Here is a 25,313-nt window from a genome sequence, read left to right on the forward strand (position 1 = left end):
AAAATGAGCTAAAAAACACATATGCCTCATATTGAATGTTCCAAATCCATAGTGATTGCATTTATGATGTCTGTACCATTCCAACAATACGTCTATCTCACATTCAGAATAAATTAAGCTGTGAGCAATCATTCTAGCTTTACACTTACTTTGAAAAATAATAACCATTTTTTTTGTATCCTTGTGTGAATGGAGTGACCAGTAATACTGCACATTTTTGTTTATTTGAAATTGTGATTATTCTTTTTGAGGTAGGCCTATAACCATGTTGGAGACTATACACTCTGCTTTTCTTTACTGTCTCGTCCCTTTATTTTAGTGTCCATTGTGGATATGATATGTGTGTCATTTTGAGTGCTACATGTAGTTCAATATGGTGGCTATTAGAGTAAAAGCATGCATTTGATTTTAACAAAGCTTCTTTTTTCGTGCACAGTTTTTACATCGATCTGCAGTGAATAGTGTAATTTACTTCAATAATTAGATTATGTATCTCCATCTTATGGAGCGTTGTGGCCTAGTGGATTGGTCTTCTGACTTTGAAACAGAGGGTCGGGGTTCGAATCCCAGCCATGGCATAATTTCCTTCAGCAAGAAATTTATCCACATTGTGCTGGACTCAACCTAGGTGAGGTGAATGGGTACCCAGTAGGAAGAAATTCCTTGAAAGCTGGAGTGCCTAGGCAGCCCAGCTAAATAACAATAACAATAGCAGGGCCCATTGGGAGAACAGTTTTCAAAACTGAAGTGGCTTCCCTGGATAAATATACCTATATTATTATTATTATTATCTCCCTAAGCTGACCTATCCAAAATACATTTTTCTTAAAAATCAGAATGGAAGTGAGGGCAAATGTTAGAGTCTAAAGGTGGTTGCCTCATGGACATCTTTGTGATTGTTTTTCAGGACGAAATAAACCGTAAGACGAAGGACTTGTTGAAGGGTAGACGATGGACTAATAAGGCCATCAAGGAGAAACTCAAGGCCACTAAAGGCTTCCTACATCGTATCAAGTTCCTCGCAGATGAGGTGGGTTCTCTCTTTTATCAAGTGTTGAGAGCTTTCTTGGCGAAATTAATTGATTTGAAAATGACTAAATAATGTCAGATTTTCATAAAAATAAGTGAGCAAGTCATGTAATTCATTCTTCAGGAAAATGAGTTCTGGGTCCCGTAACACAGAGGTTAGCAATTAATCGTACATTTCATTTCTACGACCGATTGTCCAATGGAATCAATCGTAGAAAGATGTTCTACGATCATTGCTAAGCTTTGTGTTACCAGCCACTGGAGAATATCAGTGTGTTTCTGAGAAGGCTCACTTGGTCTGCAAGCAGATGGTCAAATTCTTAGATTGTATAACACCTCCTTCATGGTTATACCCACTTGGTCTACTTTTAATTCGGTGTACTATTAGTTTAATTACCATTTGGTCTAACTGTCTTTACATCTATAATGATGATGGACTAATATCCCGTTCATCGTCTTACTATTTTGCAGTCTATCAGTAAAATTGTATTTATTAATAGTTCATCAAATATTCTATAGACCAAGTGGTGATGGACTTTATGGCAATGAAACCAAATTGTTAGTAAACAAAACTAGGATTGGACCATGTGGATGAGACTTAACGGAAAGTAGACAAAGTGGATGTAGAAAAAGCAAAAATTTAAAAACTATTTACCTATTATAGAGCGAATCTTTGGCTGTGGTGTGATGTGGGTCCTTGTTATTTGATAAATCACCCTCATCTCACAACCCGACCAGCCAATAGAATTACATGTTGTCATCAGTATCATATAATGCCAAAATTCCTTGTTGGCTCAAATAAATGATAAGTCATGTGGTAGATTTCAGGCAATCATTTGATTATCAGGCTTTGAGGGGAACAGGAGAGATGTTAAATTGCGGTTTCTGAAATATGACCTTATCAACCTAAAATAAATGTCACTATCAGTATGAAATGTTCTTAAGTATACTCATCTGTTTATGTCATACTAGCCCCAGCACAGTCTTCCTGAGCTGTTTGTGTGGATGATCAGTAACGGGAAGAGAGTAGCCTACACCAAGATCAAAGCCAGGAAACTCATATACTCCATGGTAGAGGAAGAGAAGGGTGACCAGTGTGGAACCATGCAAACTATCTTCTTGAAAGTAAGTTAAAGTTTAATCCATTGCTTCTAGGATATGGCCTTTTCTCTGTACAAACTTATTAGAGGTCAAGAATGGCAAATTCAATGGGTTAAAAACAATTATTTGTTAACCCCAAAGCTTTAATCATGTTTTCAGAAAAACTTTCCAGATCTACTTGGCATGGCCATGTGGCATATGCTCTCATTAAAAATGTTTAGGCAATTTTTAGAGGATAAAGCTTTTAGCAATAATCTTAACTCTAGCAAACATCCAGAATATACCATTATTCTCTTCATTGTCGTGTTCTACAACGTAGCTTATCAGTTGATATTGTTTCAAGAATTTCTGCTCTGAATGTTGGAAAATAATTGTAAAAATGAATTGAAAAAGATCATTCATGAAATGAGCATCCATATATTCAATATGTTGCCAATTTGTCTTAACACACGTAGCTCCCAGGCAAGAAGGGAACTAGTTCAGCCGGATGGACAGTACAGGCAAAGCTGAATGTATTCCTATGGTTAGGACTGAACAAGCATCGTAAGGACATGCTGAAAGGACTGCCAGGTGGATACCATATGGATCCAGAGCTCAAGGCGGCCATCAAACCAGCTAAACTGCCTCCCCCTCTTGTCTTCTATAGAGGTATGATGGATGGATGAATGAATGGGTGGATGGATAGATTGAGGGAGGAAGGGATAGATGGATCGATTGATCGAATGATGTTGGATGGATGGATGGATGGGTGAATGGGTCAGTGGGTGGATTATTCTGAATGCAAGTTTTTATGGGCACTATTTCATGAAAGTATTTTCATCACTGACAAGTTGTCACCGAGTGTCAGTTGCCATAGTAACACTACTCTTTGGCCAATCAAAGCCCCAGATTTCATTGATATTCTTAGTGAATACCAATCCTCCTGGGATGATAGCCTGAAGATCACTAATCTGATTTTTTTTCTCTCCTCCATGTTCTCACAATCTGTTTTAATGGTCTATTTTACCTTTTACAGAGAAACTAGTCTTCCAGCTTCGATGTCACATCTACCAGGCAAGGAGTCTGATTGGTTCAGACTCTTCTGGTCTCTCTGACCCCTTTGCTAGGGTTGTACTTCGGGATGAGGTCAAACAGACAAGGGTAAGTTTACAGCACTGAAGCTATGATATCAATTTTTTTTTGGGGGGTGGCATTTTAACACCATGAGTCGTGATATAAAAGCATGATCAGAGATGAACCAATTCATGTCATATTCAGTTTGCAGAGTGTGCACTTCTGAAATACGGCAGTGCGAATGCTGAAGACCATGATGGTGTCATATTTTAGAACTCTTTACAGCAGCAAGATTATCATACAAGTATAATATGTTTCTCGTGAAAGGACGTAGAAAAGATTTCTGTATAGATATGTATACCCTCTTCTAATGGAGGTACTTTGCACTTGGATTTCTTTTAAGAGGTTTCACATTTTACTCCTTTTATACACCGTTGCAAGATCATATGCTGTGTGCGCCGTCAAATTTATTTTCTTAAAGCACTATTGAAACATTTTCTTCTTATCCATAGTATCAAATATTTTACCAAATTCTCAATGGATTGGATAATGAAGTCATTTTTCTTAATCAGGTAATCCAAGAGACTCTCAGTCCGACATGGGATGAGGTTCTTCTCTTTGAGAGATTTGTCGTCTATGGGAACAGGCCTAACATCAAGGAGGAACCACCCATCATCTGTGTGGAGTTCTTTGATGTTGACATTGGGGTGAGTATCTCTAAAATCAACATACATTTATGATCAAATGTTACATTTCTGAAATCTACATGTCCTTCTGATCCAGACGATACTCACAATTACATAAACCATTTCCTTTCTTACTTAATTTTACCAGAGAAATTTCACACTGCATATACAGTATAACACCGCTATTCATTACAAAAAAATCAACATATATGTTGCCATAGTATAAAGGGGTTTCCCATTGCTTGCAATGCTGTATTGTTTAGTCACGTTTTAAGCCTCTTGGATAAAGTAGACCCTGTATCTGAACTTGAAGTGACGTTCAATTTTGGGGGAGGGGGTGGGTGTGACAAGATCCATTCGGAAAAGGATAGAAAAAGAAGAGATAGATGCGCGACCCGCCGAGCATCTCTAGTTATTGCTGTTATTCTTCAATCTCCTAATCATGTATTTTCTGTAGGTACAATTCTTTTGTGTCTCAAAAAGGACCTCCTTTATACTAGAGGTTTATCCTCTTGTTTAGTATGGTGAAATCCAAATATTTAGCGAATTCTTTGATTGGGTTTTTTTTTGTCAAATGATAAGAGTTAAATACATGTTCTCATTAATTTAATGGTACATTAGGTGTACATCAAAATGATTTCTTCCTATGAATGCATGCACATTTTACAATTTTATCCTTTGTAAATTTATTCCTAAAATGTACTCTTTGTTTTTAATAATACCCCATCCTAAAAAAATTGAAAATAGAGCTTTTCCCAATGCATTTTATTAATTCCACATGTTTCCATCAATGTGCAGTAGATAAAAAAAATAATTTTTCTGTTGCCCAATATTGTTAATGAAGTATCCTGGAATATTTAATGAATTTCAACTTTGATAACAGATAACGGATGGAGCAAATCCGGTAAATTTTGAATTTTAGATGTGTGCATTTAGCTGTGAAGCCTGCACTCGGGATCATCTGGAATACATATTGCTTTGATCGAGATTATTTAATTCTTTGTGGCTCTTTTCATATAGATATTAAATGGTAGATTGATATTCTTAGAAAGTGGTACAGATTGCAGTATCATTTTGTAGACCACATGTTTGACTTATTGATTATTAAATTTGTAGGTGCATACAGTTTACAGGGCATAGAATTCATTTTCAAGTAATGTCTTGGGAAGTGAGTGGCTACTTTGGGAAAAAACGGAATGACAGATTATAGTTTAGGATGAGGCATATGTTGACATATTAAAGCTGCATGATATTTGTGTGATAGTATGATTTATACATCATAACAATTAAAAAATTGATCATTTTTTAATCTTTGTTATTGAAAGTGGACATTCATTGCATAGATGATTGCTTTTCACCTATATTGCAATTCACAGGGTCATTTTTACACATGCTTTTTGTCATTATGTTTTTGATTGTGTTGTTAGATGTAGGTGAAATCTTTTTTTTTAAATATACCTCCTCTGCAACTCGTTTTGAATTCAAAAGTTTCATATCATTTAGAATTACATCCCAAACAGTTAAAGCTATCATTGTTTGTATACGTGCTCATAAGAAACGTGTTTTGATCATAAAAGGGTTTATATCCCTATGTCATCATTTTAGGTACATTAATTTTTTTTAAATCTACATGATTGTATAAATGTACTTGTCATTGTTTTGTGCAAAATGCTCTATTACATAAAAACTATTCATTGTGTGGTTATTTCACTGTTTAAACCTATGTCATTTGGAAACCCCATTGTTTTTTGTAGACCTGTATCCTATCTCATTGCGGTCTGTGTGTTTGTCTTTTACCGTAACGTATCTGTGTCTCATTGTCTCTTTGTCTCAATGTATTGTCTCCCTGTGTGCAGCAGAGGGTAAGAATCATTGCATGCAAGTTTAGTCAATTGAAAGTAGATATTTGCATGTGTAATAATAATAATAATATAGGATTTGTATAGCGCACGTATCCACCTTGCTAGGTGCTCAAGGCGCTCCTATATTACCCCGGCTAAGCTAGTCTACCTGTCTGTTTATATCTGTCCACATTGTTCAAAGTCCACTGTATATCCATCAAAACTTGATTGATTTAATTTTTTTCAGTGAGGATAAACTGATCCTAAGCTTTGGAATTATATGAATTCACATTGTGATATCCTCAGCTTTGGAGAGAGAGTGTTTGGAGATAAAGGCTCACCACAGCATAAGTTGCATACTGCAAGATTTGTTTAAATCTGAAGGATGGACAAAGTTTTCCTAAGAAAATGTGATTATCTCATTTTAATTAATTTTTTTTTACTTATTTTTACAATAGATACAATTACTCTTTCACAAAAATGAAATTGTATGAACATTTATGTTTTTTAACGATTTATATTGGATGATTATGGAGAATTATACCCTGTAACTTGTTGTGGGTTTGAACTGAGTGGTCAGAATATATCGATAATGATGTATAAAAGTACCTTCTTTTAGATAGAGGATAGAATTCTGCCTTTAGATGGTCTCACAAGTAGAGAATGAGTATAGAGGGGGAAAAATGTGGGAATATTAAAAACAGCACCATTTTGTTTTGAACACTATAGATTGATTTCAAGGAAGGTGTTGGGTGTTAGTGAAAGTGTAAATCATGGTGCTGAACTGAGCAAGAAGGGAAAAATTTTGGTTGAGCCTCATCCTTATTCCGCCATAAGAATGGCTTAGCACCTGTTGATGTTAGTAATATGAACCTTTCTTCAAGTTAGGTGTTGTGTTTTGTGCAACTTGTTTTAACCAATATCAATACCACTTTTAAGCACCACACTTTAAGTCACCCAATGTAATTTCCCGGCAAAGGATGAGAACTTCACATTCAAAATGGTCTGATCATGATTGATATTCCATTTTCCTAATATGTTTCGAACATAGTTTCAGGTAAAATTTATGATTTTGCAGTTTGCAGTCTATCAAAAAATATTCCACCAATTCGTTTTCTTAAATTTGAAATCGAAGATTTATTCACCACACTTGTTATTCCCAAAAGAACTATTTTGCTTTGAGTGTAATATGTAATAATGATAGGCATATAGATGCAAATAGATGTTACTTCAATGACTGTACAGTAATTGCATGCAAATATTTTACAGTCTGTAGCAATTAGAAAAAGATGTTCTTTTTCTTCTATTTGGTTCTTTAACGCCCGGTGCACACTAAATGTATGTGACGTGATTGTACTAAGATCTGAATGCAACAAAATCACAGTGTACGCAAACCTGCAACGCTCTGAAGCTGCAATCCAACCTGTTGCAGAAAAGATCTCAGACATTTGACATGTCACATATTTTCTCTATCTTCTCTCTCTCTCTTGTCCCATCGACTTTGCCTATGATTTATGTAGATTTCTTAGTTTATTTGATTGTTTCTAGATATGTATTAGTAGGTTGCCCATAGCCATGAAGCTAAGATGCATGCTGCAAGAATGTAGGATCATATATATGTGTATATATATCAAATCAAGTATCTAGCAAGTAATGATTTAGTTACATGTAGCTGGGATCATACTGGCCATAACTTGCAAATTTGTGCAATGTTTCATTGTTTAAAAAATTGAAAATGAAAAAGAAATAAAATGTATTGTGCTTTTTTGTGTGTTTCCCCACTCTATGTAACTGAATGTGCCATTCCCCATACCATACCATACAATAACTGTTCATTTGTTATTTATATGTTCCACTTCTCATTGGTGATATGTTGTGCTGCTTATTTAATTTTTTTTTTTCAACTCATTCAACAGTCAAGGGTAAGGATTGATTGCATATAAAGCTTATAAAGGAAAACAAATATACATTTATCCAGCGACATGATTAGACTCCTGCAATGCTATGGGTGTATGAGGGTTTTAAATCGAAGATTATAGGATTTCTTTTTTTAATGAAAGGAGAAAAATAATTTCATGTTCAGCTTGGTAAACAAGCCAAATTGATTGAAATAATTGACTGGAGGGCTAAATGCTGGTTAGAAATACATTTATATTTTCTCATTTATTTATGACTTTCCATTTTATTCTTATGAAAATAGGCTTTTTAATGGCATGTTAATCTTATGCTTGTAATACAGGCAATAAATGTATTTTGCTGCATGAAATTTTATCTCTTTGTTGTCAAATTTTATGTTCACTTCTAGCATGTCTTGCCAATAATATGAATACCATTTAAGTATTTGGTGTGGAGACATATTATCCATACTTTACATTGTGCCATATAACCATAGCCTTTTTATTTGTTTTAAAGAATTCTAGGATTAAATATTGATATTGATGCATTACTGAGAATATCTTTGTTTTACCTTATCTCTCTCTCTCTCTCTGTCATTCAAAATAATTATATTAATACCAGCCATGTCAGTACAAGAAAAATTCAAATGCTGCTAATTATATAACATTTATCATACGTATGCCACAGTGACACAACATTTGCTCCGGTAACAATTGCTCTGGACTTTATTTCGTCTAAGATATAGGGTTCTAGGTTTAACCTTGCAATAGGGTTTTATGGAGCAAATATCATGAAACCTATCCCTCAGCCACTTCATATATATATATATATAAAGGAAAAATAAAAAATTTTAAGACTCAAGCAAAACTTGCTGACTGATATGAATAATATTCCAGTGCTTCTTTGAGGTACTTCCGATTGCATTTTTTGGAGTAAAATTTCTAAAAGGATTCACAGTTTGCTCCAGAAAGAGATATAATACACTGTGTATGGATTAACAGTTCACACCAAAATGATTGATTTCCTATTATCACTCTGTATGGGTGTGATTCGGAACTAGATCAGTTCTTATGCATACTTAGATGTACATATATACATAGAGCGCAAAATTGTTGCAGTTATTAGAGTTGTATTTGCTCTTTTCTTGGTTATTCAAAATATATTCTCTTTTCCAAATTATTCCACTCAAATTTGGCGTTTCCATGCTCACAGATTCAGGTACAAGTATCGTGTGTGTTTGCTTGTGTGTGTGTAATAATAGTTTAATTGAATAACCACAAATGATATATTAAACCGGGCAACAAGTCTAGGCAACATCTTTCAGCAAGAATCTAACTCTGTGCTTTCACAGTGACTTCCCCAATTTGACAATGTTTGGATTTAACTGAATCACATCTAGAGTGGGTATAATTTGCAATTTATACACTCACAATTAGATCTCTTTTAACTTAAATGTGTAGTAAGGAATAAAATCATACAGTTTGCAGAATATTATTGGCCAAGCAATGTTTATGTGAAAATTGCTTATAACATATATGCATTTGTCACTAAATGTACATGTTAGGTCTTGGGGTTAAATATGCTTAATTAGAAGCATTAGCAAGGAAAGTACGCCAGGAGGGATTCTATGATGAAGATAACATGTATATGACTCTGACTTTTGCTAATGGTGCATAATTCAAATAATGATTACGAACATGCAGTTTTTTTAGCAAATTAAAGTATTCTCATCATTATATTAAGCTCTTATTTGTTTACAGATTTAGGTAGAGATAAAAAAAATCAAATCAGCATTAGTGAGATCAGATTTAGACTTGCTAACACTTTGTTTAAAGACTAATGAACACTAGTGAGCACGATGGATCTATGAACAACAAACTGTTTTTATTGCACCTTGCAAAGCACTGATTGAATTTATTCATACTAATAGTATAACTTTTCATGATGCACCAAGGAAGAATTAGTTTGTGTCGTTAAATAGCAGTTACTGCTGGATTTATATTTGGTGATTTCAATTTAATTTCTTGAATTTATCCCATCTTAATTTATTAAATACATGCACATCACAGAGTTTTTTTTTTTTTTTTTCGGGGGGTCATTAACTTGTATATTTCACAGAAACGACAAGGTATTCACAAATAAGCTACATGATAATTTTCTATCAATTGATTTCCATTGTGCCCTTTTCATTATTACAGGTGTACATGTTGATAATACTTTCAGAGAAAAGAAGCACATTTTTGACAAATTAGTTCAAAAGGAGCCTATGGGATAAGAATGTAGAATTATCTTAGCATGGAAAACTTGCTTCTTTTTCTCTTATGTTCAAATATTTCATAAAGTTGATTTTAATTTCATTCTACTTTCCTCTTTATATATGCTATGAGTCTAGTCTTCCAAAAATATAAGCTTAATTACCAATTGCATTTAAACTTATACCCTGCTAGCATAAAGTGTTTTATCTTAATCATTATGTTTTATATCAATGGCGTATCTTCTATATGTTCTTGTCCAAAGACTACTCTGAGAAAAGTCTATCATGGAGGCAATTTGCATATTGTCTTATTCTTGTTTTTCTTCTTACTTGTAACTTCCTATTACAGTGTAAAATGTTCAGGAACAATATAATGCTTACTATAAATTGTATTACTACCATTCTAAACAAGCAGTCATCCTTGTTTATTAAGGACTTCAGCTATTTCCTGAGAAATTTACTAAATTTCGCACCCAGGTTGGAAATACTGGAAAAAACATGAAAATGCTGGAATGTAACACAGAAGTACAGGGAGGTAATGGGTAATGTTCAAGTATGCTTGAGAAACACATGGGCAATGCCTGAAAATATTCAAGAAGTATACTTCATATTATTTTCCTGCATTTCCAATCATTTCCCATTATCTGTGAATATTATAAAGGCAGTATTTACTGGTATATACCACCAGTATTTCCCACTCCAGCCAACCCTATAAATAACAGTGGCATCATTTTCTCTTATTATCCATTCTATTTGGCATTGCAGCTATAGTGTTTTGGAGAATTTAGTACAACTATGCAAAACCAATTGTAATGCTAATCATGATTCACCTTTATGAAGGAATGAAATCTTATCCCATGACTTGAGTCTTTACCAAATTTAAACATAATTTTCCGATGCCAACTCATTCACGGCTTAATTGGCTGATTCCCATAAGATTTGTAATGTATAACCCACATGGCCGGGGCCCATTGCATGATAATTGCCATCCAATGTTTATTTCCTTGGAATCTATGATTTTGATTGGCTATTAAGCACTGTTACCATGGTAATTATCATTGGCTGGCAACTTTTATGCAACAGGCCCAGCTCGCAAAATGCAACAAGTTTAATAAAACCTCCATTCCACAGAGAGCAAGACCTCTGAAAGACTGTTGTAAGACCATAAATCTTGCTTGATTTTCAAGGGTCTTTTCAACGAACTTTCAAAGATCTCTGAGGTCTTTCACGATCCCTGATGGATCTTTCAGTGGTCTTTGTGGTCTCCATGATCTCCAAAACTTTTTGAAACGGTTCAAAACAGACTTTCAGCGGTCTTACAGGAAAATGGTCTTTTGATGGTCTTTCAGTGGTCTTTTAATGAACTTTCAAAGTTCTTATTAGTCTCTCCATGATCTTTCGGCAGTTTCTCAAGATTTTTGCGGAGATCACTGTAAGACTCATGAGAGAATATTGAAAGATCAATCAAAGATCGTTGATTGAAAGACCAGGCAAAGTCCATAGGGAGAATTCTGAAAGATCACTTGTTGCATGAAAGATCTCTGAAATACCATTGAAAGATCTCTGGAGGACTAGTCTAAGACCAGTAAGGCAAGAAACATCGATTAGTCTTTCAGAGTTCTTTGAGGGGTCTTCCTGAACCATTCCACAGAGATGACAAATTTCAGTGATCTTGGAGACTGCTGTAAGACCTTGTCAATTTTTGGTCTTTGAAAGGTCCTTCAAATGTCTCCCCTCTGTGGAATGGTAAATACCTGCAGGTTAGTAAAATGCTCTCATTTTCAATTCTGATTGTATTGTATTTTAACATCACTCTTTGTGGAGTGGTTGTGAATTTATTGTTATTTCCAATTCTGATTGTATTGTATTTTGACATCAATCACTCTTTGTAGACTGGTTGTGAATTCATCGGTCGAGCCCTGATCAGGCCGATTGTCAACCTCCTGGATGATTTCTATGAGAAACCTCTGTTTCCACCGATGCTTCAGTGGCATGATATCTACAGAGGACAGAGCCCTGGAGGACAGCTCCTGGCTGCAGTCGAGATGATACAGGTAGGAGTTTAAAGGCAGTTCCATGATAATAAGCCAGTTCTTAGTTCCATTTCTGCGCATGATCAGAAGGTCATTTGAACTCTTAATGGCATGGTGGTTTAATATTTAATGAGACAGCACCAACTCTGATGACTTGATTATTTATATATTCTTTTTAAATGTGTTTTCATAAGATCCACTGGTAGCAACAATACATCCATTAGGAACGGGTATATAACAGAATACATCGTAAAAGCAACTTGCAAGTGCATTGAAAGGAGAAATGCAAGAAATACCTTCGCAATGTGTTCATTGATGTGCTATTATAGTCACCAGGTCTATGCAATTTGTGCATCCTGCTATGTCAGGCATATCTTGCTTTGAAATTTTTCAAACCTAGTTGAAAAAGGAAAGGTTGGTTATACGAACTTACCCTTGAGGTAACTGCCGATTAGTCTATTGCTATTATGGAATTAATCACACATAAAACCAAATATTAACCCTAAACTCAGACCTATCCTAATGTACACATCATGCGCAACTATCGAACTAATATGGCATTACCTTAAAGGTATACCCAAACCTGCTTGGACATATTACCACTAGCCCAAATATATATTCCATAGGATAATATTCATAATTTCGTGAACAAGACATAACATATTTTGTAACAATAAATATGCAATTTGTGAAGAGCTCTCATGTAGATAAGGATCATGGAACCGGTGCATTTTCCCTTTTTTTTCATTCCCTTTTCATAGAGACATTCAGTCATGCCATGTGCTTTCTATGTAAATATAAGTAATTATGACTTTGTATTCCAATCATCACCATCCCTCCCTCTGCATAGTAGATAGGAGCTCTTCATAAGTTGCATATAAAAATTTGTTTCTACACTAAGGTATGGACATCTGAGATATTGTATGAATATTCTATTACTTCAAGCTCAGTCATAAGTCTGTTTAGATGTTATTATTTTTATTTCATGGGTAAGAAAGCTGACGCTTGTGGCACATTTTTTTTTCTCTTATAGAAAATAAATTTATACTGTACGTGCATTGTAAACTTTAACTGTATTATACAAGTTAGACTGTAATGTACAAGCATTGCTTCTAAGGGGTCCACACCTTAAATTTACATTATTGCATTTGTATAAATGCTTTGATTTTATGTTTTATTGTTTAAATAAATTTGGACTGTTCTGTTTACATTTATGTCCTTCAGTTGACGAAGAGCAGTGAATCTCTACCTGATGGTATTCCAGTCATCACCATACCTCCCTATGATGAAAAGAAGAAAGAAACTCCTATCGTCAATATCCCCAAAGAAATCAAACCAAGACTCTGTCGTTTCAGGGTGGAGGTACGTTCATTTAAAAATTGTTATGCTATCCTCATGTGCCCAAACTTGGAAAGTTGGGTGGGTCAGTCATTTTTTTTACAACTTTAAAATCTTCGCTGCACAAACAATATCACACATTGGATGATTTGTTTTGATAGGATTATCTGATTCACATTCTTTTCAAATGATAAAATGTTACAAATTGATATGTGTGTTGGTGATGCGCATTCTGAATATCCGATCCTATGTATCTATTTCAGTTTAATAGTAGGTAATCATAATAATAATAATAATATATATATAGCATTTACATGTACGAGGCTAGTACTAGTTGTCTATTCAATGGCGCACTATATATTACCCCGGCTTTAGCTCCAGCTGCTAAAGACACTTGGTGCATTCAAGGAATAAATCCTGCCGAGTACCTATTCACCTCACCTGGATTGAGAGCAGCGCAATGTGGGTGAATTTCTTGCTGAAGGAAAACATGCCATGCTAGGAATCAAACCTACATGTACGTCCCTCTGATTAAAAGACGGAGAGTTGTAACCATTAGACCATGACGCCCCCACTTGTATTTGTATTTTGTTCGATAGTAAGTATTTGTGATTTTGATTTTAGGTTCTGTTCTGGGGTGTGAGGGAGTTGAAGAGGCTGCAGCTGATGACTGTGGACAAGCCACGCTGTGATATAGAGGTCGGTGGTGTGACCATTTCATCCAGCATTATATCCCAAGCTCAACGCAATCCAAACTTCCCCAATAACGTCCACTTCATTGACGTGGTAAGTACAATAATACTACAAGTATCTGATACCTGATCCACATTGGGCAGTTTTTTATTCACAGTCAGGAATTTTTGCTCAGCAATGAATGGAGAATTCAAGACCAGAATTAACATATTGAAAATGCCTGTCAAATGACAATGAACAGCTGGAAGGTCTTTGTCGAAAATTGTAGAATTGGAACAGCAGTTTCGTGCTCTTTTTTCAGAACTGATGATAAATTACAGATATGTTATTTCTTGACTCAGGAAATAATTTTCCTGGTATCGCATCGCAATTTGCTCCACATTTTTGTCTCGCCTGCATAGCAGAGCGAGACTATAGGCGCCGCTTTTCCGACGGCGGCGGCGGCGTCAACATCAAAACTTAACCTCAGGTTAAGTTTTTGAAATGACATCATAACTTGGAAAGTATGTGGACCTAGTTCATGAAACTTGGACATCAGGTTAATCAAGTACTACTGAACATCCTGCCTGAGTTTCAGGTCACATGACCAAGGTCAAAGGTCATTTAGGGTCAATGAACTTAGACCATGTTGGGAAAATTATTTTCAAAATCTTAACCAAAGGTTAAGTTTTTGAAATTACATCATAACTTAGAAAATTTATGGATCTAGTCCATGAAACTAAGACATAAGAGTAATCAAGTATCACTGAACATCCTGTACGAGTTTCAGGTCACATGACCATGGTCAAAGGTCATTAAAGGTCAATAAACTTTGGTCGTGTTGGGGGTATTTGTTGAATTACCATCATAACTTTAAAAATTTATGGATCTAGTTCATGAAACTTGAACATTAGATTAATCAAGTACCACTGAATATCCTGTGCGAGTTTCAGGTCACATGACCATGGTCAATGGTCATTTAAGGTCAATGAACTTTGGCCGTGTTGGGGGTATTTGTTAAATTACCATCCTAACTCTGAAAGTTTATGGATCTAGTTCATAAAACTTGGACATAAGAGTAATCAAGTATCACTGAACATCCTGTACGAGTTTCAGGTCACATGACCATGGTCAAAGGTCATTAAAGGTCAATGAACTTTGGTCGTGTTGGGGGTATTTGTTGAATTACCATCCTAACTCTGATTGTTTATGGATCTAGTTCATAAAACTTGGGATATAAGAGTAATCAAGCATCACTGAACATCCCCTGTGAGTTTCAGGTCACAAAACCAAGTCAAAGGTCAGTTAAGGTCAATAAACTTAGGCCATGTTGGGGTAATTGTTGAATTTCCATCATAGCTTTGAAAGTTTATGGATAGAGTGAATGAAATGTGGACATGGGTGTAGTTGACAGTCTTAAGTCTCCATTCAAATGTAATTTATGGTCAATGAACGTGGTATTATGTCATTGTATGAATGGTGTTTTTGTGAATGATTATTTTATATTAGTTTTCAAAGTTAGCACTGCTGCTATATTACATTGCGTAATGCAGGCGAGACTGCCAGAGGCGTTCCACTTGTTTAAATACATGTTCTGCTACACATAAAGTCTTCTGTATTGCATATTTTTCATAGGACTCTACATTACTTAGTTGAGAGCCTTTCTCCTCTGACAAAAAATGCTATTCAAATTTGTAAAGCAAATTTATTCCCTTTGACTACTTTCTGTGATTGAGGTATCAAAATTAAAGAGGATATTTAATTTTTTAGATTTTTTTTTAAGTGATTTTCTTTTTTGAAACTCTGGTACCACCTGCTGAGTGACCTTTTTGGTATTCTTCAAATTATTTTAACTCTCTTCTGAGTTGTACTAGGTGAAAGAGGATATTCTAAGCTTTAAAATGATCAGTCATTTGTCCTTTGTCTTTGTGAATAACTAATGATAAATAATCAACAGTTGTCTGTTTTTCTGGGATGCACTGTATAATGTGATTTGATTTGTATTCTTGTCCCAGGATCTACCAGAGAATGACCTGTACTGTCCTCCGCTGACCATCAGGGTGGTCGATTGCCGTCAGTTTGGTCGCTTCACCCTTGTCGGTACCAACGTAGTGGGTAATCTGTCTTCCTACAAACTCAAGGAGAAGGAAGAGAAGCCTCCAGAAGAAGAAGCAGGTGAGTAGTTTTTAATTTCATCAAAGAAAGATGACAAATTCTTGAATAACCTGTTGCATGTCTCATTTATGCAGCTTTCTGATTTGGGGTCATAGTTTACTTGATTGTGTGACCTGCCACCCTAAAACCAACATTAAAACATTGGAGACTGAATAATTTCACTATAATACAAATTTCCCTGGTTTTTCCAGCCCCCATGCAGGGTTGGACTCCAATGGGTTTAATGAATGAATTCTATTTTTTTTTTATTGAGAGTGAAATGTACATCCTTAGCTTTAAAATGATATATGACTTGTAAAAATTGATCCCCAATAACCCACACAAATACTTGTTTGAGTGTAGAAGAAATTCACTGAGAGTTAAAAAGAAAAATAAGTAGATAACAAGATCTGAAGTTTAGGGTTCACTCAAGCATGAGATGTGCATAATGTGCAATGTCAATGAAACTTAAAAGCAAACCAGAAAAAAGTGGTGTCAGAGAACTCTTTTATCTCTTCTTTTATTCAGCTTTTCATCTTTATTTTTTTACAGTATGAAGAAGGATTATTCTTTTCAACTATTTTTTATAATTTTTCTTTTTGAAACGAAATTACTTTTTGTTAATACTATTTTTATGATAGGATTCCCTACTGACTTATTTTTAGTTTTAGGGTAACAGGTCACATGTGCAGGTTGCTAATTTCTCTGATTTTGTATGTTCCATGGATCTATGTTACACTGCTGGCCTGTGGTGAACAATGTTATAATCATTAAAACTATGCTTGTATTTTACTCATGTTGTTATTAATTTTTTGTTATGCACTTGCTTAGCATGCAACGATAACTTCGCCATTTATTATCTTATCAATAAATGTACTGTATTTTTATTATTATAATGAATCGGTTGTAGCTTTTCCCTGTATGATGTATCAGTTTGCCTGTGGTGCATGAAGGGTTGTGTCAATCTGGGCATACTTGCTTCAGTCTGCTTCGGTAACTAAAAACAAATTCAGAAATCAATGTTTATTATTGGGTGTGTAAAGAAAGAACAAGTGGCCTATTAACTTCGCAGCCAGCCATGAGCCAGCTGGAGAAAAGGTATACAACATATGTATGCAGTCAACAACTTTCTTGTGCAACTATGTGTTTAACTTTGCATGCTCGTTAATGCAGAAAAGTCTTTCATATATTATGGTGTTTGTCCCCCATCCGTTGCAGTTGCAATAATCAAGAGACTACTTAAATGAGACAAGTGTATATTTTGAAAGAATAGATCCAGTTTTTGCCAATTGGGCTTCATAAGAAACTTACATTATTGAATCAACTGCATAATAGTAACGCATTATGTAAAATGTAAAAAAGGCAACTTGCTTGAAGTGCGAAAAGGTAAGAGAAGAAGGTAAAGAGCCCTTGAGGACATATGGGCAAAAATATGATTTTATTATGTATGGTTGTCTCACTTACTTTCTCTTTTGGTCATATACCTATATTTGACCTCATTGTGATGTCTCAAAAGAAATAGGCGTGTACATGTAAGAGGTCCTCATTTATTCATTTTGTGATCTTGCATTGCCATTCTTTTCCCCAACTGTAAAAGCTCATAGATTCCATGATGGTGACAAGTATGCATGAACCACTAAACTTGGCTAAACTTTCCATTCTTTTCCATTTTGTCGTGTTTTCAAAAGCTTCCTATTTTCCCATTTATGTTAAATAATCTCACTTTGGGATTTTGTCAAATAACTTTTGATGCAAAATGCTAAAACTCATGCCAAATACACCATAAAAAGAGGGATGGATGTACATTATACTGAGTCCTCTCTGAATACTTCACCATCTCATTTTCATTGGAAAATTATTTCAAAATCATAATAATCATGAATATCTCTAAATTGGTTACATGATTGAAAGATTGCTCTTTTTACATGCAAATCACATATTTTTACATTGTTGAGATGTTTTTTATCAATTCTTTTTTATTTCTAGTGCAATTTTTTTTTTCATTTTCTTTTCTCTTTTCTTTATTTTAGAGGAAAGTAAGATATTTGTGGGCTGGATTGTGATCTAATCTTTCCTTTATAAAAAAAAAAAGAGTATTAACATTATCTATCTGAATCGGAAATCACAAATTTAACTTGTAAGGATGTTCTTTATCAGTCTTTATATGTCATTTATACATAGAATTTTTGATTGAAAATCAATCAGTAAAAAATCTGACGTGTTCAGCCATGATCAAATTGGGTAAGCTTGGGTAATACTGTACATAGAATTGTAAACAGAATAAAATCTTGATCTGTTTATGCCATGATTAAATGAAGTTATCTGGTATGTGGAAATTGTAGGAGAAAAAAAAACAATGACAGTAAAAGTATGAATATCATCATAATGAATAAAAAGCCAATCAAATACAGCTACAGTCTGGAATGAAGTTTTTAAAGTTATTCATGAGAAATCTCAAATTACTGACTGAATTATTTGTTCATTATTCAAAATCATGTTTCAAACATTCTTACTCCCTCTATCATCCAAGTTTTATTGAAAATATTATTTGATTTTGATTATCTTTCTGATTTTAGGTGAAGGTAAGATATTTTTGGGCTGGATTGTGATCTAATCTTTCCTTTATAAAAAAAAAAAGAGTATTAACATTATCTATCTGAATCGGAAATCACAAATTTAACTTGTAAGGATGTTCTTTATCAGTCTTTATATGTCATTTATACATAGAATTTTTAATTGAAACTCAATCAGTAAAAAATCTGACGTGTTCAGCCATGATCAAATTGGGTAAGCTTGGGTAATACTGTACATAGAATTGTAAACAGAATAAAATCTTGATCTGTTTATGCCATGATTAAATGAAGTTATCTGGTATGTGGAAATTGTAGGAGAAAAAAAAACAATGACAGTAAAAGTATGAATATCATCATTATGATAATGAATAAAAAGCCAATCAAATACAGCTACAGTCTGGAATGAAGTTTTTAAAGTTATTCATGAGAAATCTCAAATTACTGACTGAATTATTTGTTCATTATTCAAAATCATGTTTCAAACATTATTACTCCCTCTATCATCCAAGTTTTTTTGAAAATATTATTTGATTTTGATTATCTTTCTGATTTTAGGTGAAGGTAAGATATTTTTGGGCTGGATTGTGATCTAATCTTTCCTTTTAAAAAAAAAGAGAGCATTAACATTATCTATCTGAATTTGAAATCACAAAATTTAAATTGTAAGGCTATTCTTTATCAGTCTTTATATGTCATTTATTCATATAATTTTTTATTGAAAATCAATCAGTAAAAAATCTGACGTGTTCAGCAATGATCAAATTGGGTAAGCTTGGGTAATACTGTACATACAATTGTAAACAGAATAAAATCTTGATCTGTTTACGCCATGATTAAATGAAGTTAAATGGTATGTGGAAATTGTAGGGAAAAAAATATCAGTGACAGTAAAACTATGAATATCACCATAATGAGTAAAAGCTAATCAAATACAGCTACAGTCTGGAATGAAGTTTTTAAAGTTATTCATGATAAATCTCAAATTACTGGCTGAATTATTTGTTCATTATTCAAAATCATGCTTCAAACTGTCTTACTCCCTGTATCATCCAATGTTTATTTAACATTTCATGTGATTTTGATTATCTTTCTGGTTTTAGGTCCATGGGCTGGATTGTGATCTAACTTTCCCTTGATATAGACTCTAGAAATATTTAAAAGAGAACATTAACCTTACATATGAAAGAAAATATTCTATAATAAAATAAGTTGTTCATACATAAAATCATGAATTGAAAATGATGTTCAAAGGAAGTTAGCGTTGAACATTGTAGTGAAATGAATATAGAGTAACAATTTTTGTTTCTGTTGGAAATGAAATAAATGATTTTTTAGCGAAAGAAAACTGCAGTGCTATGGTTGCCAACTTAAGGAATAAGATCTAATCAAAGACAGCTAATTTACTATAAATGAGTTATCAGAGATACTCAAAATCAAGATAGAGATGATAATGATGATGGCAATTTACAATATTTGTCTGAAATCTTACATTAAAAGAAAGTTCAATGCAGGTTTGTTTTTTCGAACAAAGGTACCATTCGAATCAAGGGAGTCTGGAACAAAGTTTTATAATGGAATATCTTAGTAGAATCCATTACAAATTGCTGGCTGAATTATTGATACTGGATTCAGGAATCGCATTTCAAACATTCTTAGATAGTTCAAAGTAGTTGCAATAAACACTGATTTCCAAAGAAAGTCTATTAACTCTTTGTGCGCTGGACCATGAACCCATCTGTACTGAATTATTTTCAGGGAGGGAAACAATGCATTGTTTGTTGAGTGTGAAATGCGAAGTTCGCACGGCACCGAGTGTGCATTGGTGCGAAGTACGCGTGGAAAGGGTTAAACAAAGATTAATTCAATACACCATTCTGGATCTAGATCTGATATTGTTAAACAAATTGAACTTTGTGAAATCCTGACATCTATTAAGCTGAAAGATGATCACTTTTATCGTCAACATGGATGTGGGACGGTGTTGCTTCGAAACATAATTTTGAGACATTTATTAAACTTGAATGCCAACTTTATGTTGCTAATCTCTCAACAACACGCCATTTCTACCAGAATTCTTATGCACATATTTTTCATTTATGCAATTTAACAGAATATACTTAGGTGGTCTTATTTATTGGATTCTGTACGAACTCATTTTTAAATGGTTACCACAACTAGCATTCATCTTTTAACTCCATTGATTATCCAATTTTTATCTAAAATATCTTTCAATTTCTCTTGTCTGTTTTAGAGGAAGGTAAGATATTCATGGGTTGGATTATAATCGAATCTTCTATGTATATATAAATACATAAAAGAAAACATTAACTTTAGAATAAGGAATAATAGTTATCATGTTACACTATCCAAGTTTGGTCCAATCAAAGTGTTATTTGACTACATAATAAAACATTTTGAATTTAAACAACATGTATTAAATTGTTAAAAACAGGAGAAAAAACAACATATTTTTATTTCAACCCAGTATATATTTGTAATTTTGTAAGAGCTTTATAAACAAGTATAATTATTATTATTATTATTATTATTATTTAATTTGATTATTTTATCTATGTTTCATTACCCGATATAATAATGAACAAAGGTGGCACATGTATTATGAAATGCCCAAATTCCTATGTATGCTACTTTTCCTGAAATTATCTGTTTTCTAGTTTACATGAAAACTCTCTAATGATATACTTTGTTTGATGTACATGTAAGAATGGAGCAAAATCAATGAGGGGTTGATGTGAAAAAAGCTTGATTATTTTCTAGTAAATTGCCTATCTGTAAACTTATGCGTTTCAACAATCAATCTTTGTGTTTGCCTGTCTTTTTGTTTTTTTACTAGTTGTCCACTGTACGTGTTCCTGCTTGTTGCCAATATGTCTTCTCAGTTCTTTTCTCTGTTTGTCTATTTATGGTCTGTCTTTCCTAATGTCTATTCGGCTTGATTCTTCTTTTTGTCCATCTACTTCCCACTGTTTTTATTGTGTTAATATGTCTGCTTTTTAGCTGGTTTTCCTGGTTTAAAGGGTCTGAGCAACTTGTCCAAATTGACTCCTACAAACGGTAGGTTATCTGTACTCAGATTGCAATCACCATTTAGCTGGAAAATATACTCACTTATATAGGCCCGTATTCTGAAGTTGGGTTTAACTTAAACTCAGGTTTAAAGTTGTGGTTTAAGTATGAGAAGCCAAAAGTATCAATTTTTTTATTAAGTTGTATGTTTCTTATGTTTACTGTGCTCTTTCCTGATTCATCGATGGTGAAGACAATCATCTATTTATACTTCCTACACAATTATGAATGATTTGAGAGCCGAATGAGCTGAAGTTTGATATCTCTACTGTTAGTGATTTATGTAACAATTGGCTGTCCATACTTAAACCACAACTTTAAACCTGAGTTTAAGTTAAACCCGACTTCAGAATACGGGCCATAGTATTTAATATATTGTAAACCAGTAGCATGCATGTAGATAACAAAATATATTCTATTAACTAAATGTGATATATGCTACATGTAATTTATATCTGTTCATCCCACTTACTATCATTTTTTGTATATTATTAATGTGTAGTAATGACGTTTATGTGTTTATAATTTCATTAACCTAATATTTCATTCCTGTAGATGATATATTATTCGCCTCATTACACATTATTAATGTGTACTGATGGCATTTATTTGTTTCTCATTTCTTTAATCTAATCTTCCACTCCTCCAATAGATTAAAAGTTATTCGCCTCATTATTAGAATGAACATGTCTGTTAATCACTGTCTCTTATATGTTGTAGATTAATTTTTAAAGATTAACTTTTAATTTCATGAAGTAAAGTTTTATGAATGGTATTCTACTATTTTGGTCAACTGAAATGCATTTTGATATTACATGTAGATACAGCTGGTTATATCTTTCAGTCATCTCAGTTTGTGTGAAATATTTTGACAATATAGTAGTACCCTTGGCAAGTTTCATATCACTTGCCATTGGTGATAAGTCAAAAGTTAGCATAGTGAATGTCATAGTGAATGTGCTTGCCATATGACTGACATATCAACACCTTTCATGAAACAATACCCTCATTTTTAAATACTTTTTTCTATAAAAGGATATACATGTATAATATCGATTTTGATTGAAATTGAGCAATTGATACCGGATTGTAATTCAGGTATAGTAGGCTACTGTCTGTGGACAACATATAAACTAAAAGATTTAGAACAGAAGAAAAAAAAACACTTAATAGCATCACCTTTCCATAAAAGCTTGAGCATGAGTAAAGGAATAAATACATCTGTATCTTCACCCTAACATGTAACCCTTTCTTCCTCTCAGTCTCTGAATAGAAATACAGATAAGCTTATATTTTCTCATTACTCTTTGTACTATTTAAGTACATTTACCAAAATAAGAAATGTATCAAAATTAATTACTCATGACTTCTTCTTTAATATATTTTTCTTTTGCTGAAGTTTTCAGCGATATATTTCATCAATGTAAATCTTGCACCACAATGTTTTGTTACTTTTTAAAGTCTCATGATTCTAGACTAATTTGCAATTTGCAGATAGGCCTAAGTAGTTCTGCAGAGATCTACAAGATATTTTGTAAGTGCATGTCAGTCCCAAAATTGCTCAGTTTGATTTCATGCACAAATCTAGCCAAAATTCATAAATCTACTTTTGACATAAATATATGGTTTTAACAAAAATTCATTGTATTGTTTAACCCAAAATTCATTAATGTGCAACAAAAGAGCTCCATAACATAAAAAAAGTGAAAACAAGAAAACACATACATATTCTCTTGATATTAAATTCATGAGAAAACTTTTTTATTCTACCACTTTTAAGATTACGTTTGAAAAGAATCCGCGTGTCTACTTGTAAACAAAAATGTATTCCTTTGAAGCTTTATTGAAAGATCTTCAGCCATATTCTCACTTTACACATTAATTATTATAATTCAATTAATTATAAATGAACATGAATAATTTTCAGACTAATAACTATTGAGTAATAAATTTATGTATGGGTAGTAACTTTTGTTTTTATCTTGTACATATTGTGATTGTTTGGGTTTGTGTTGGGAATTAGTTGTTTTCATGTTATGATCATTAATAAATACACGTGACTCTAGAGTCTGCTGAAGTCAAATCTCCAGGGAACAAAGACACAATTTGACTAAGAAGATGATATCAACATCTGTAGGTTCTGCATATTTTGATCTGAAATAATGCTTTAAGTTTGGCAATCATTTGACTTAGAGAAAGTTGACTAATGCAGCATCTACTGTAGAAATGTCTGATTCCTTGATAAATATTGTGTCCACAGCTTTGTCATATGCTGGATTTCACTGCAGCTTTCCAAAGTCTCCCAGTCCAGTGGTTTATCTAGACATAAAGGCCCGAATTCACAAAGGTGGTTTTTATAACCCACGGTTGAATCCATGGTTTAAGCAGATTTCCTGTATAAATTCCGCTTAATTTAGCGCATATCAGGCGCGTTAATAAGAAATTCCAGTGCTGATGCGCGCTTTTGTCACAGTGCACCAAATTGACGCCTGTTACCATGGTTAGATACGCTATTTTAATCATGAGTCCACTGTTTAAAGAGTGGACGTATTAATTCAAAACAGTGGACTCATGAATAGAATAGCACGGATAACCACGGCAACAGGCATCAATTTGGCGCACTGTGACAAAAGCGCGCATCAGCATTGTACATTTTTTAATATACGCGGTAATTAAATAAACGTAATTCATACAGGAAATCTGCATAAACCATGGACTCAACTGTGGGTTTTCAAAACCACCTTTGTGAATTCGTGCCAAATTGTTCAGATTTAAAGTGAATAGATTCTAAGTGGAATTCACACTAAAAGATGCACCTAAATAAATAGTAGACCAAATCAGGTTAGCCCATGTGATATAAGAGTGTCTGAGAAGTAGATAAACAGCCTGTAGACCAAGTGAATATGAGCTGTGTCATGGTGAAGATTGTTTTTGTTTGCCAAAAGATTTTTAAAGTATTTACCGAAATGTATCCATTTATCAAAGCCTCAATAGTAAGCTTACTCGTTGCATATCCATATATGTATACACAGTAAAAGCGCTTTTTACTTAGATATCAATCTTACCGTAGTTGTTTGAACAGTTTAAAATCTTAGACACAATTTGATTTTCAATACTGAATTCTCAAGAAATAAAGCGTGGTTGTAAACAACGTAAACAACACTGTATAAAATTTGAAACAGCATTTTACTACTTAGAATTGTTTCACTGAAGAAATGCAAAACTTTTGAATGCCATAACTTGTCATATTTTCCTTGTCCGATTGTGATGAAATTTTCAGTAATTTGTTTAATTTGCTCTACCTGTTCAAGTCATACCCATTTAAATGCCATATAGCCTATAGTTTACTTCAGCATGTGAAATGTATTAGTTAAACAAGAATTCGAGAGCAAATCCAATGGAAGTTTTTCAAATCCCACCGCTGCCACTGTTTTGATGAATTTCAGCATTTTGCTTGATTAATTTTTACTCTGCATGTATTTATTTAGGTATGCGTTTGATGATTTTCAGCCTGAAGTACTCCTTTAAAGCCACAGAGCTCAGGGTACAAAATGATTTGAATTTGCTATTTGCACCTTAAAATCTCTTGCCTGTTT

General features: G+C 33.6%; 1 protein-coding gene across 8 annotated transcripts in view; it reads left to right on the forward strand.

Annotated features, from left to right (window-relative positions):
* Nucleotides 1–25,313, forward strand: part of LOC135157275 (otoferlin-like) — a 105,366-nt gene that overhangs the window by 32,417 nt on the left and 47,636 nt on the right. For 7 of the 8 annotated variants that reach the window (XM_064112325.1, XM_064112327.1, XM_064112330.1 and 4 more), the window contains 10 exons: nt 908–1,030; nt 2,002–2,154; nt 2,586–2,778; nt 3,146–3,270; nt 3,756–3,890; nt 11,753–11,914; nt 13,118–13,255; nt 13,856–14,017; nt 15,919–16,078; nt 21,649–21,705. In XM_064112325.1, coding sequence (XP_063968395.1) covers nt 908–1,030; nt 2,002–2,154; nt 2,586–2,778; nt 3,146–3,270; nt 3,756–3,890; nt 11,753–11,914; nt 13,118–13,255; nt 13,856–14,017; nt 15,919–16,078; nt 21,649–21,705 — 1,408 coding nt within the window. The remainder of the gene's footprint in view (nt 1–907; nt 1,031–2,001; nt 2,155–2,585; nt 2,779–3,145; nt 3,271–3,755; nt 3,891–11,752; nt 11,915–13,117; nt 13,256–13,855; nt 14,018–15,918; nt 16,079–21,648; nt 21,706–25,313) is intronic. The other variant, XM_064112329.1, reaches the window with a different exon arrangement.

The sequence above is a fragment of the Lytechinus pictus genome, chromosome 17, assembly GCF_037042905.1.
Source record: "Lytechinus pictus isolate F3 Inbred chromosome 17, Lp3.0, whole genome shotgun sequence".
Taxonomy (NCBI): domain Eukaryota; kingdom Metazoa; phylum Echinodermata; class Echinoidea; order Temnopleuroida; family Toxopneustidae; genus Lytechinus; species Lytechinus pictus.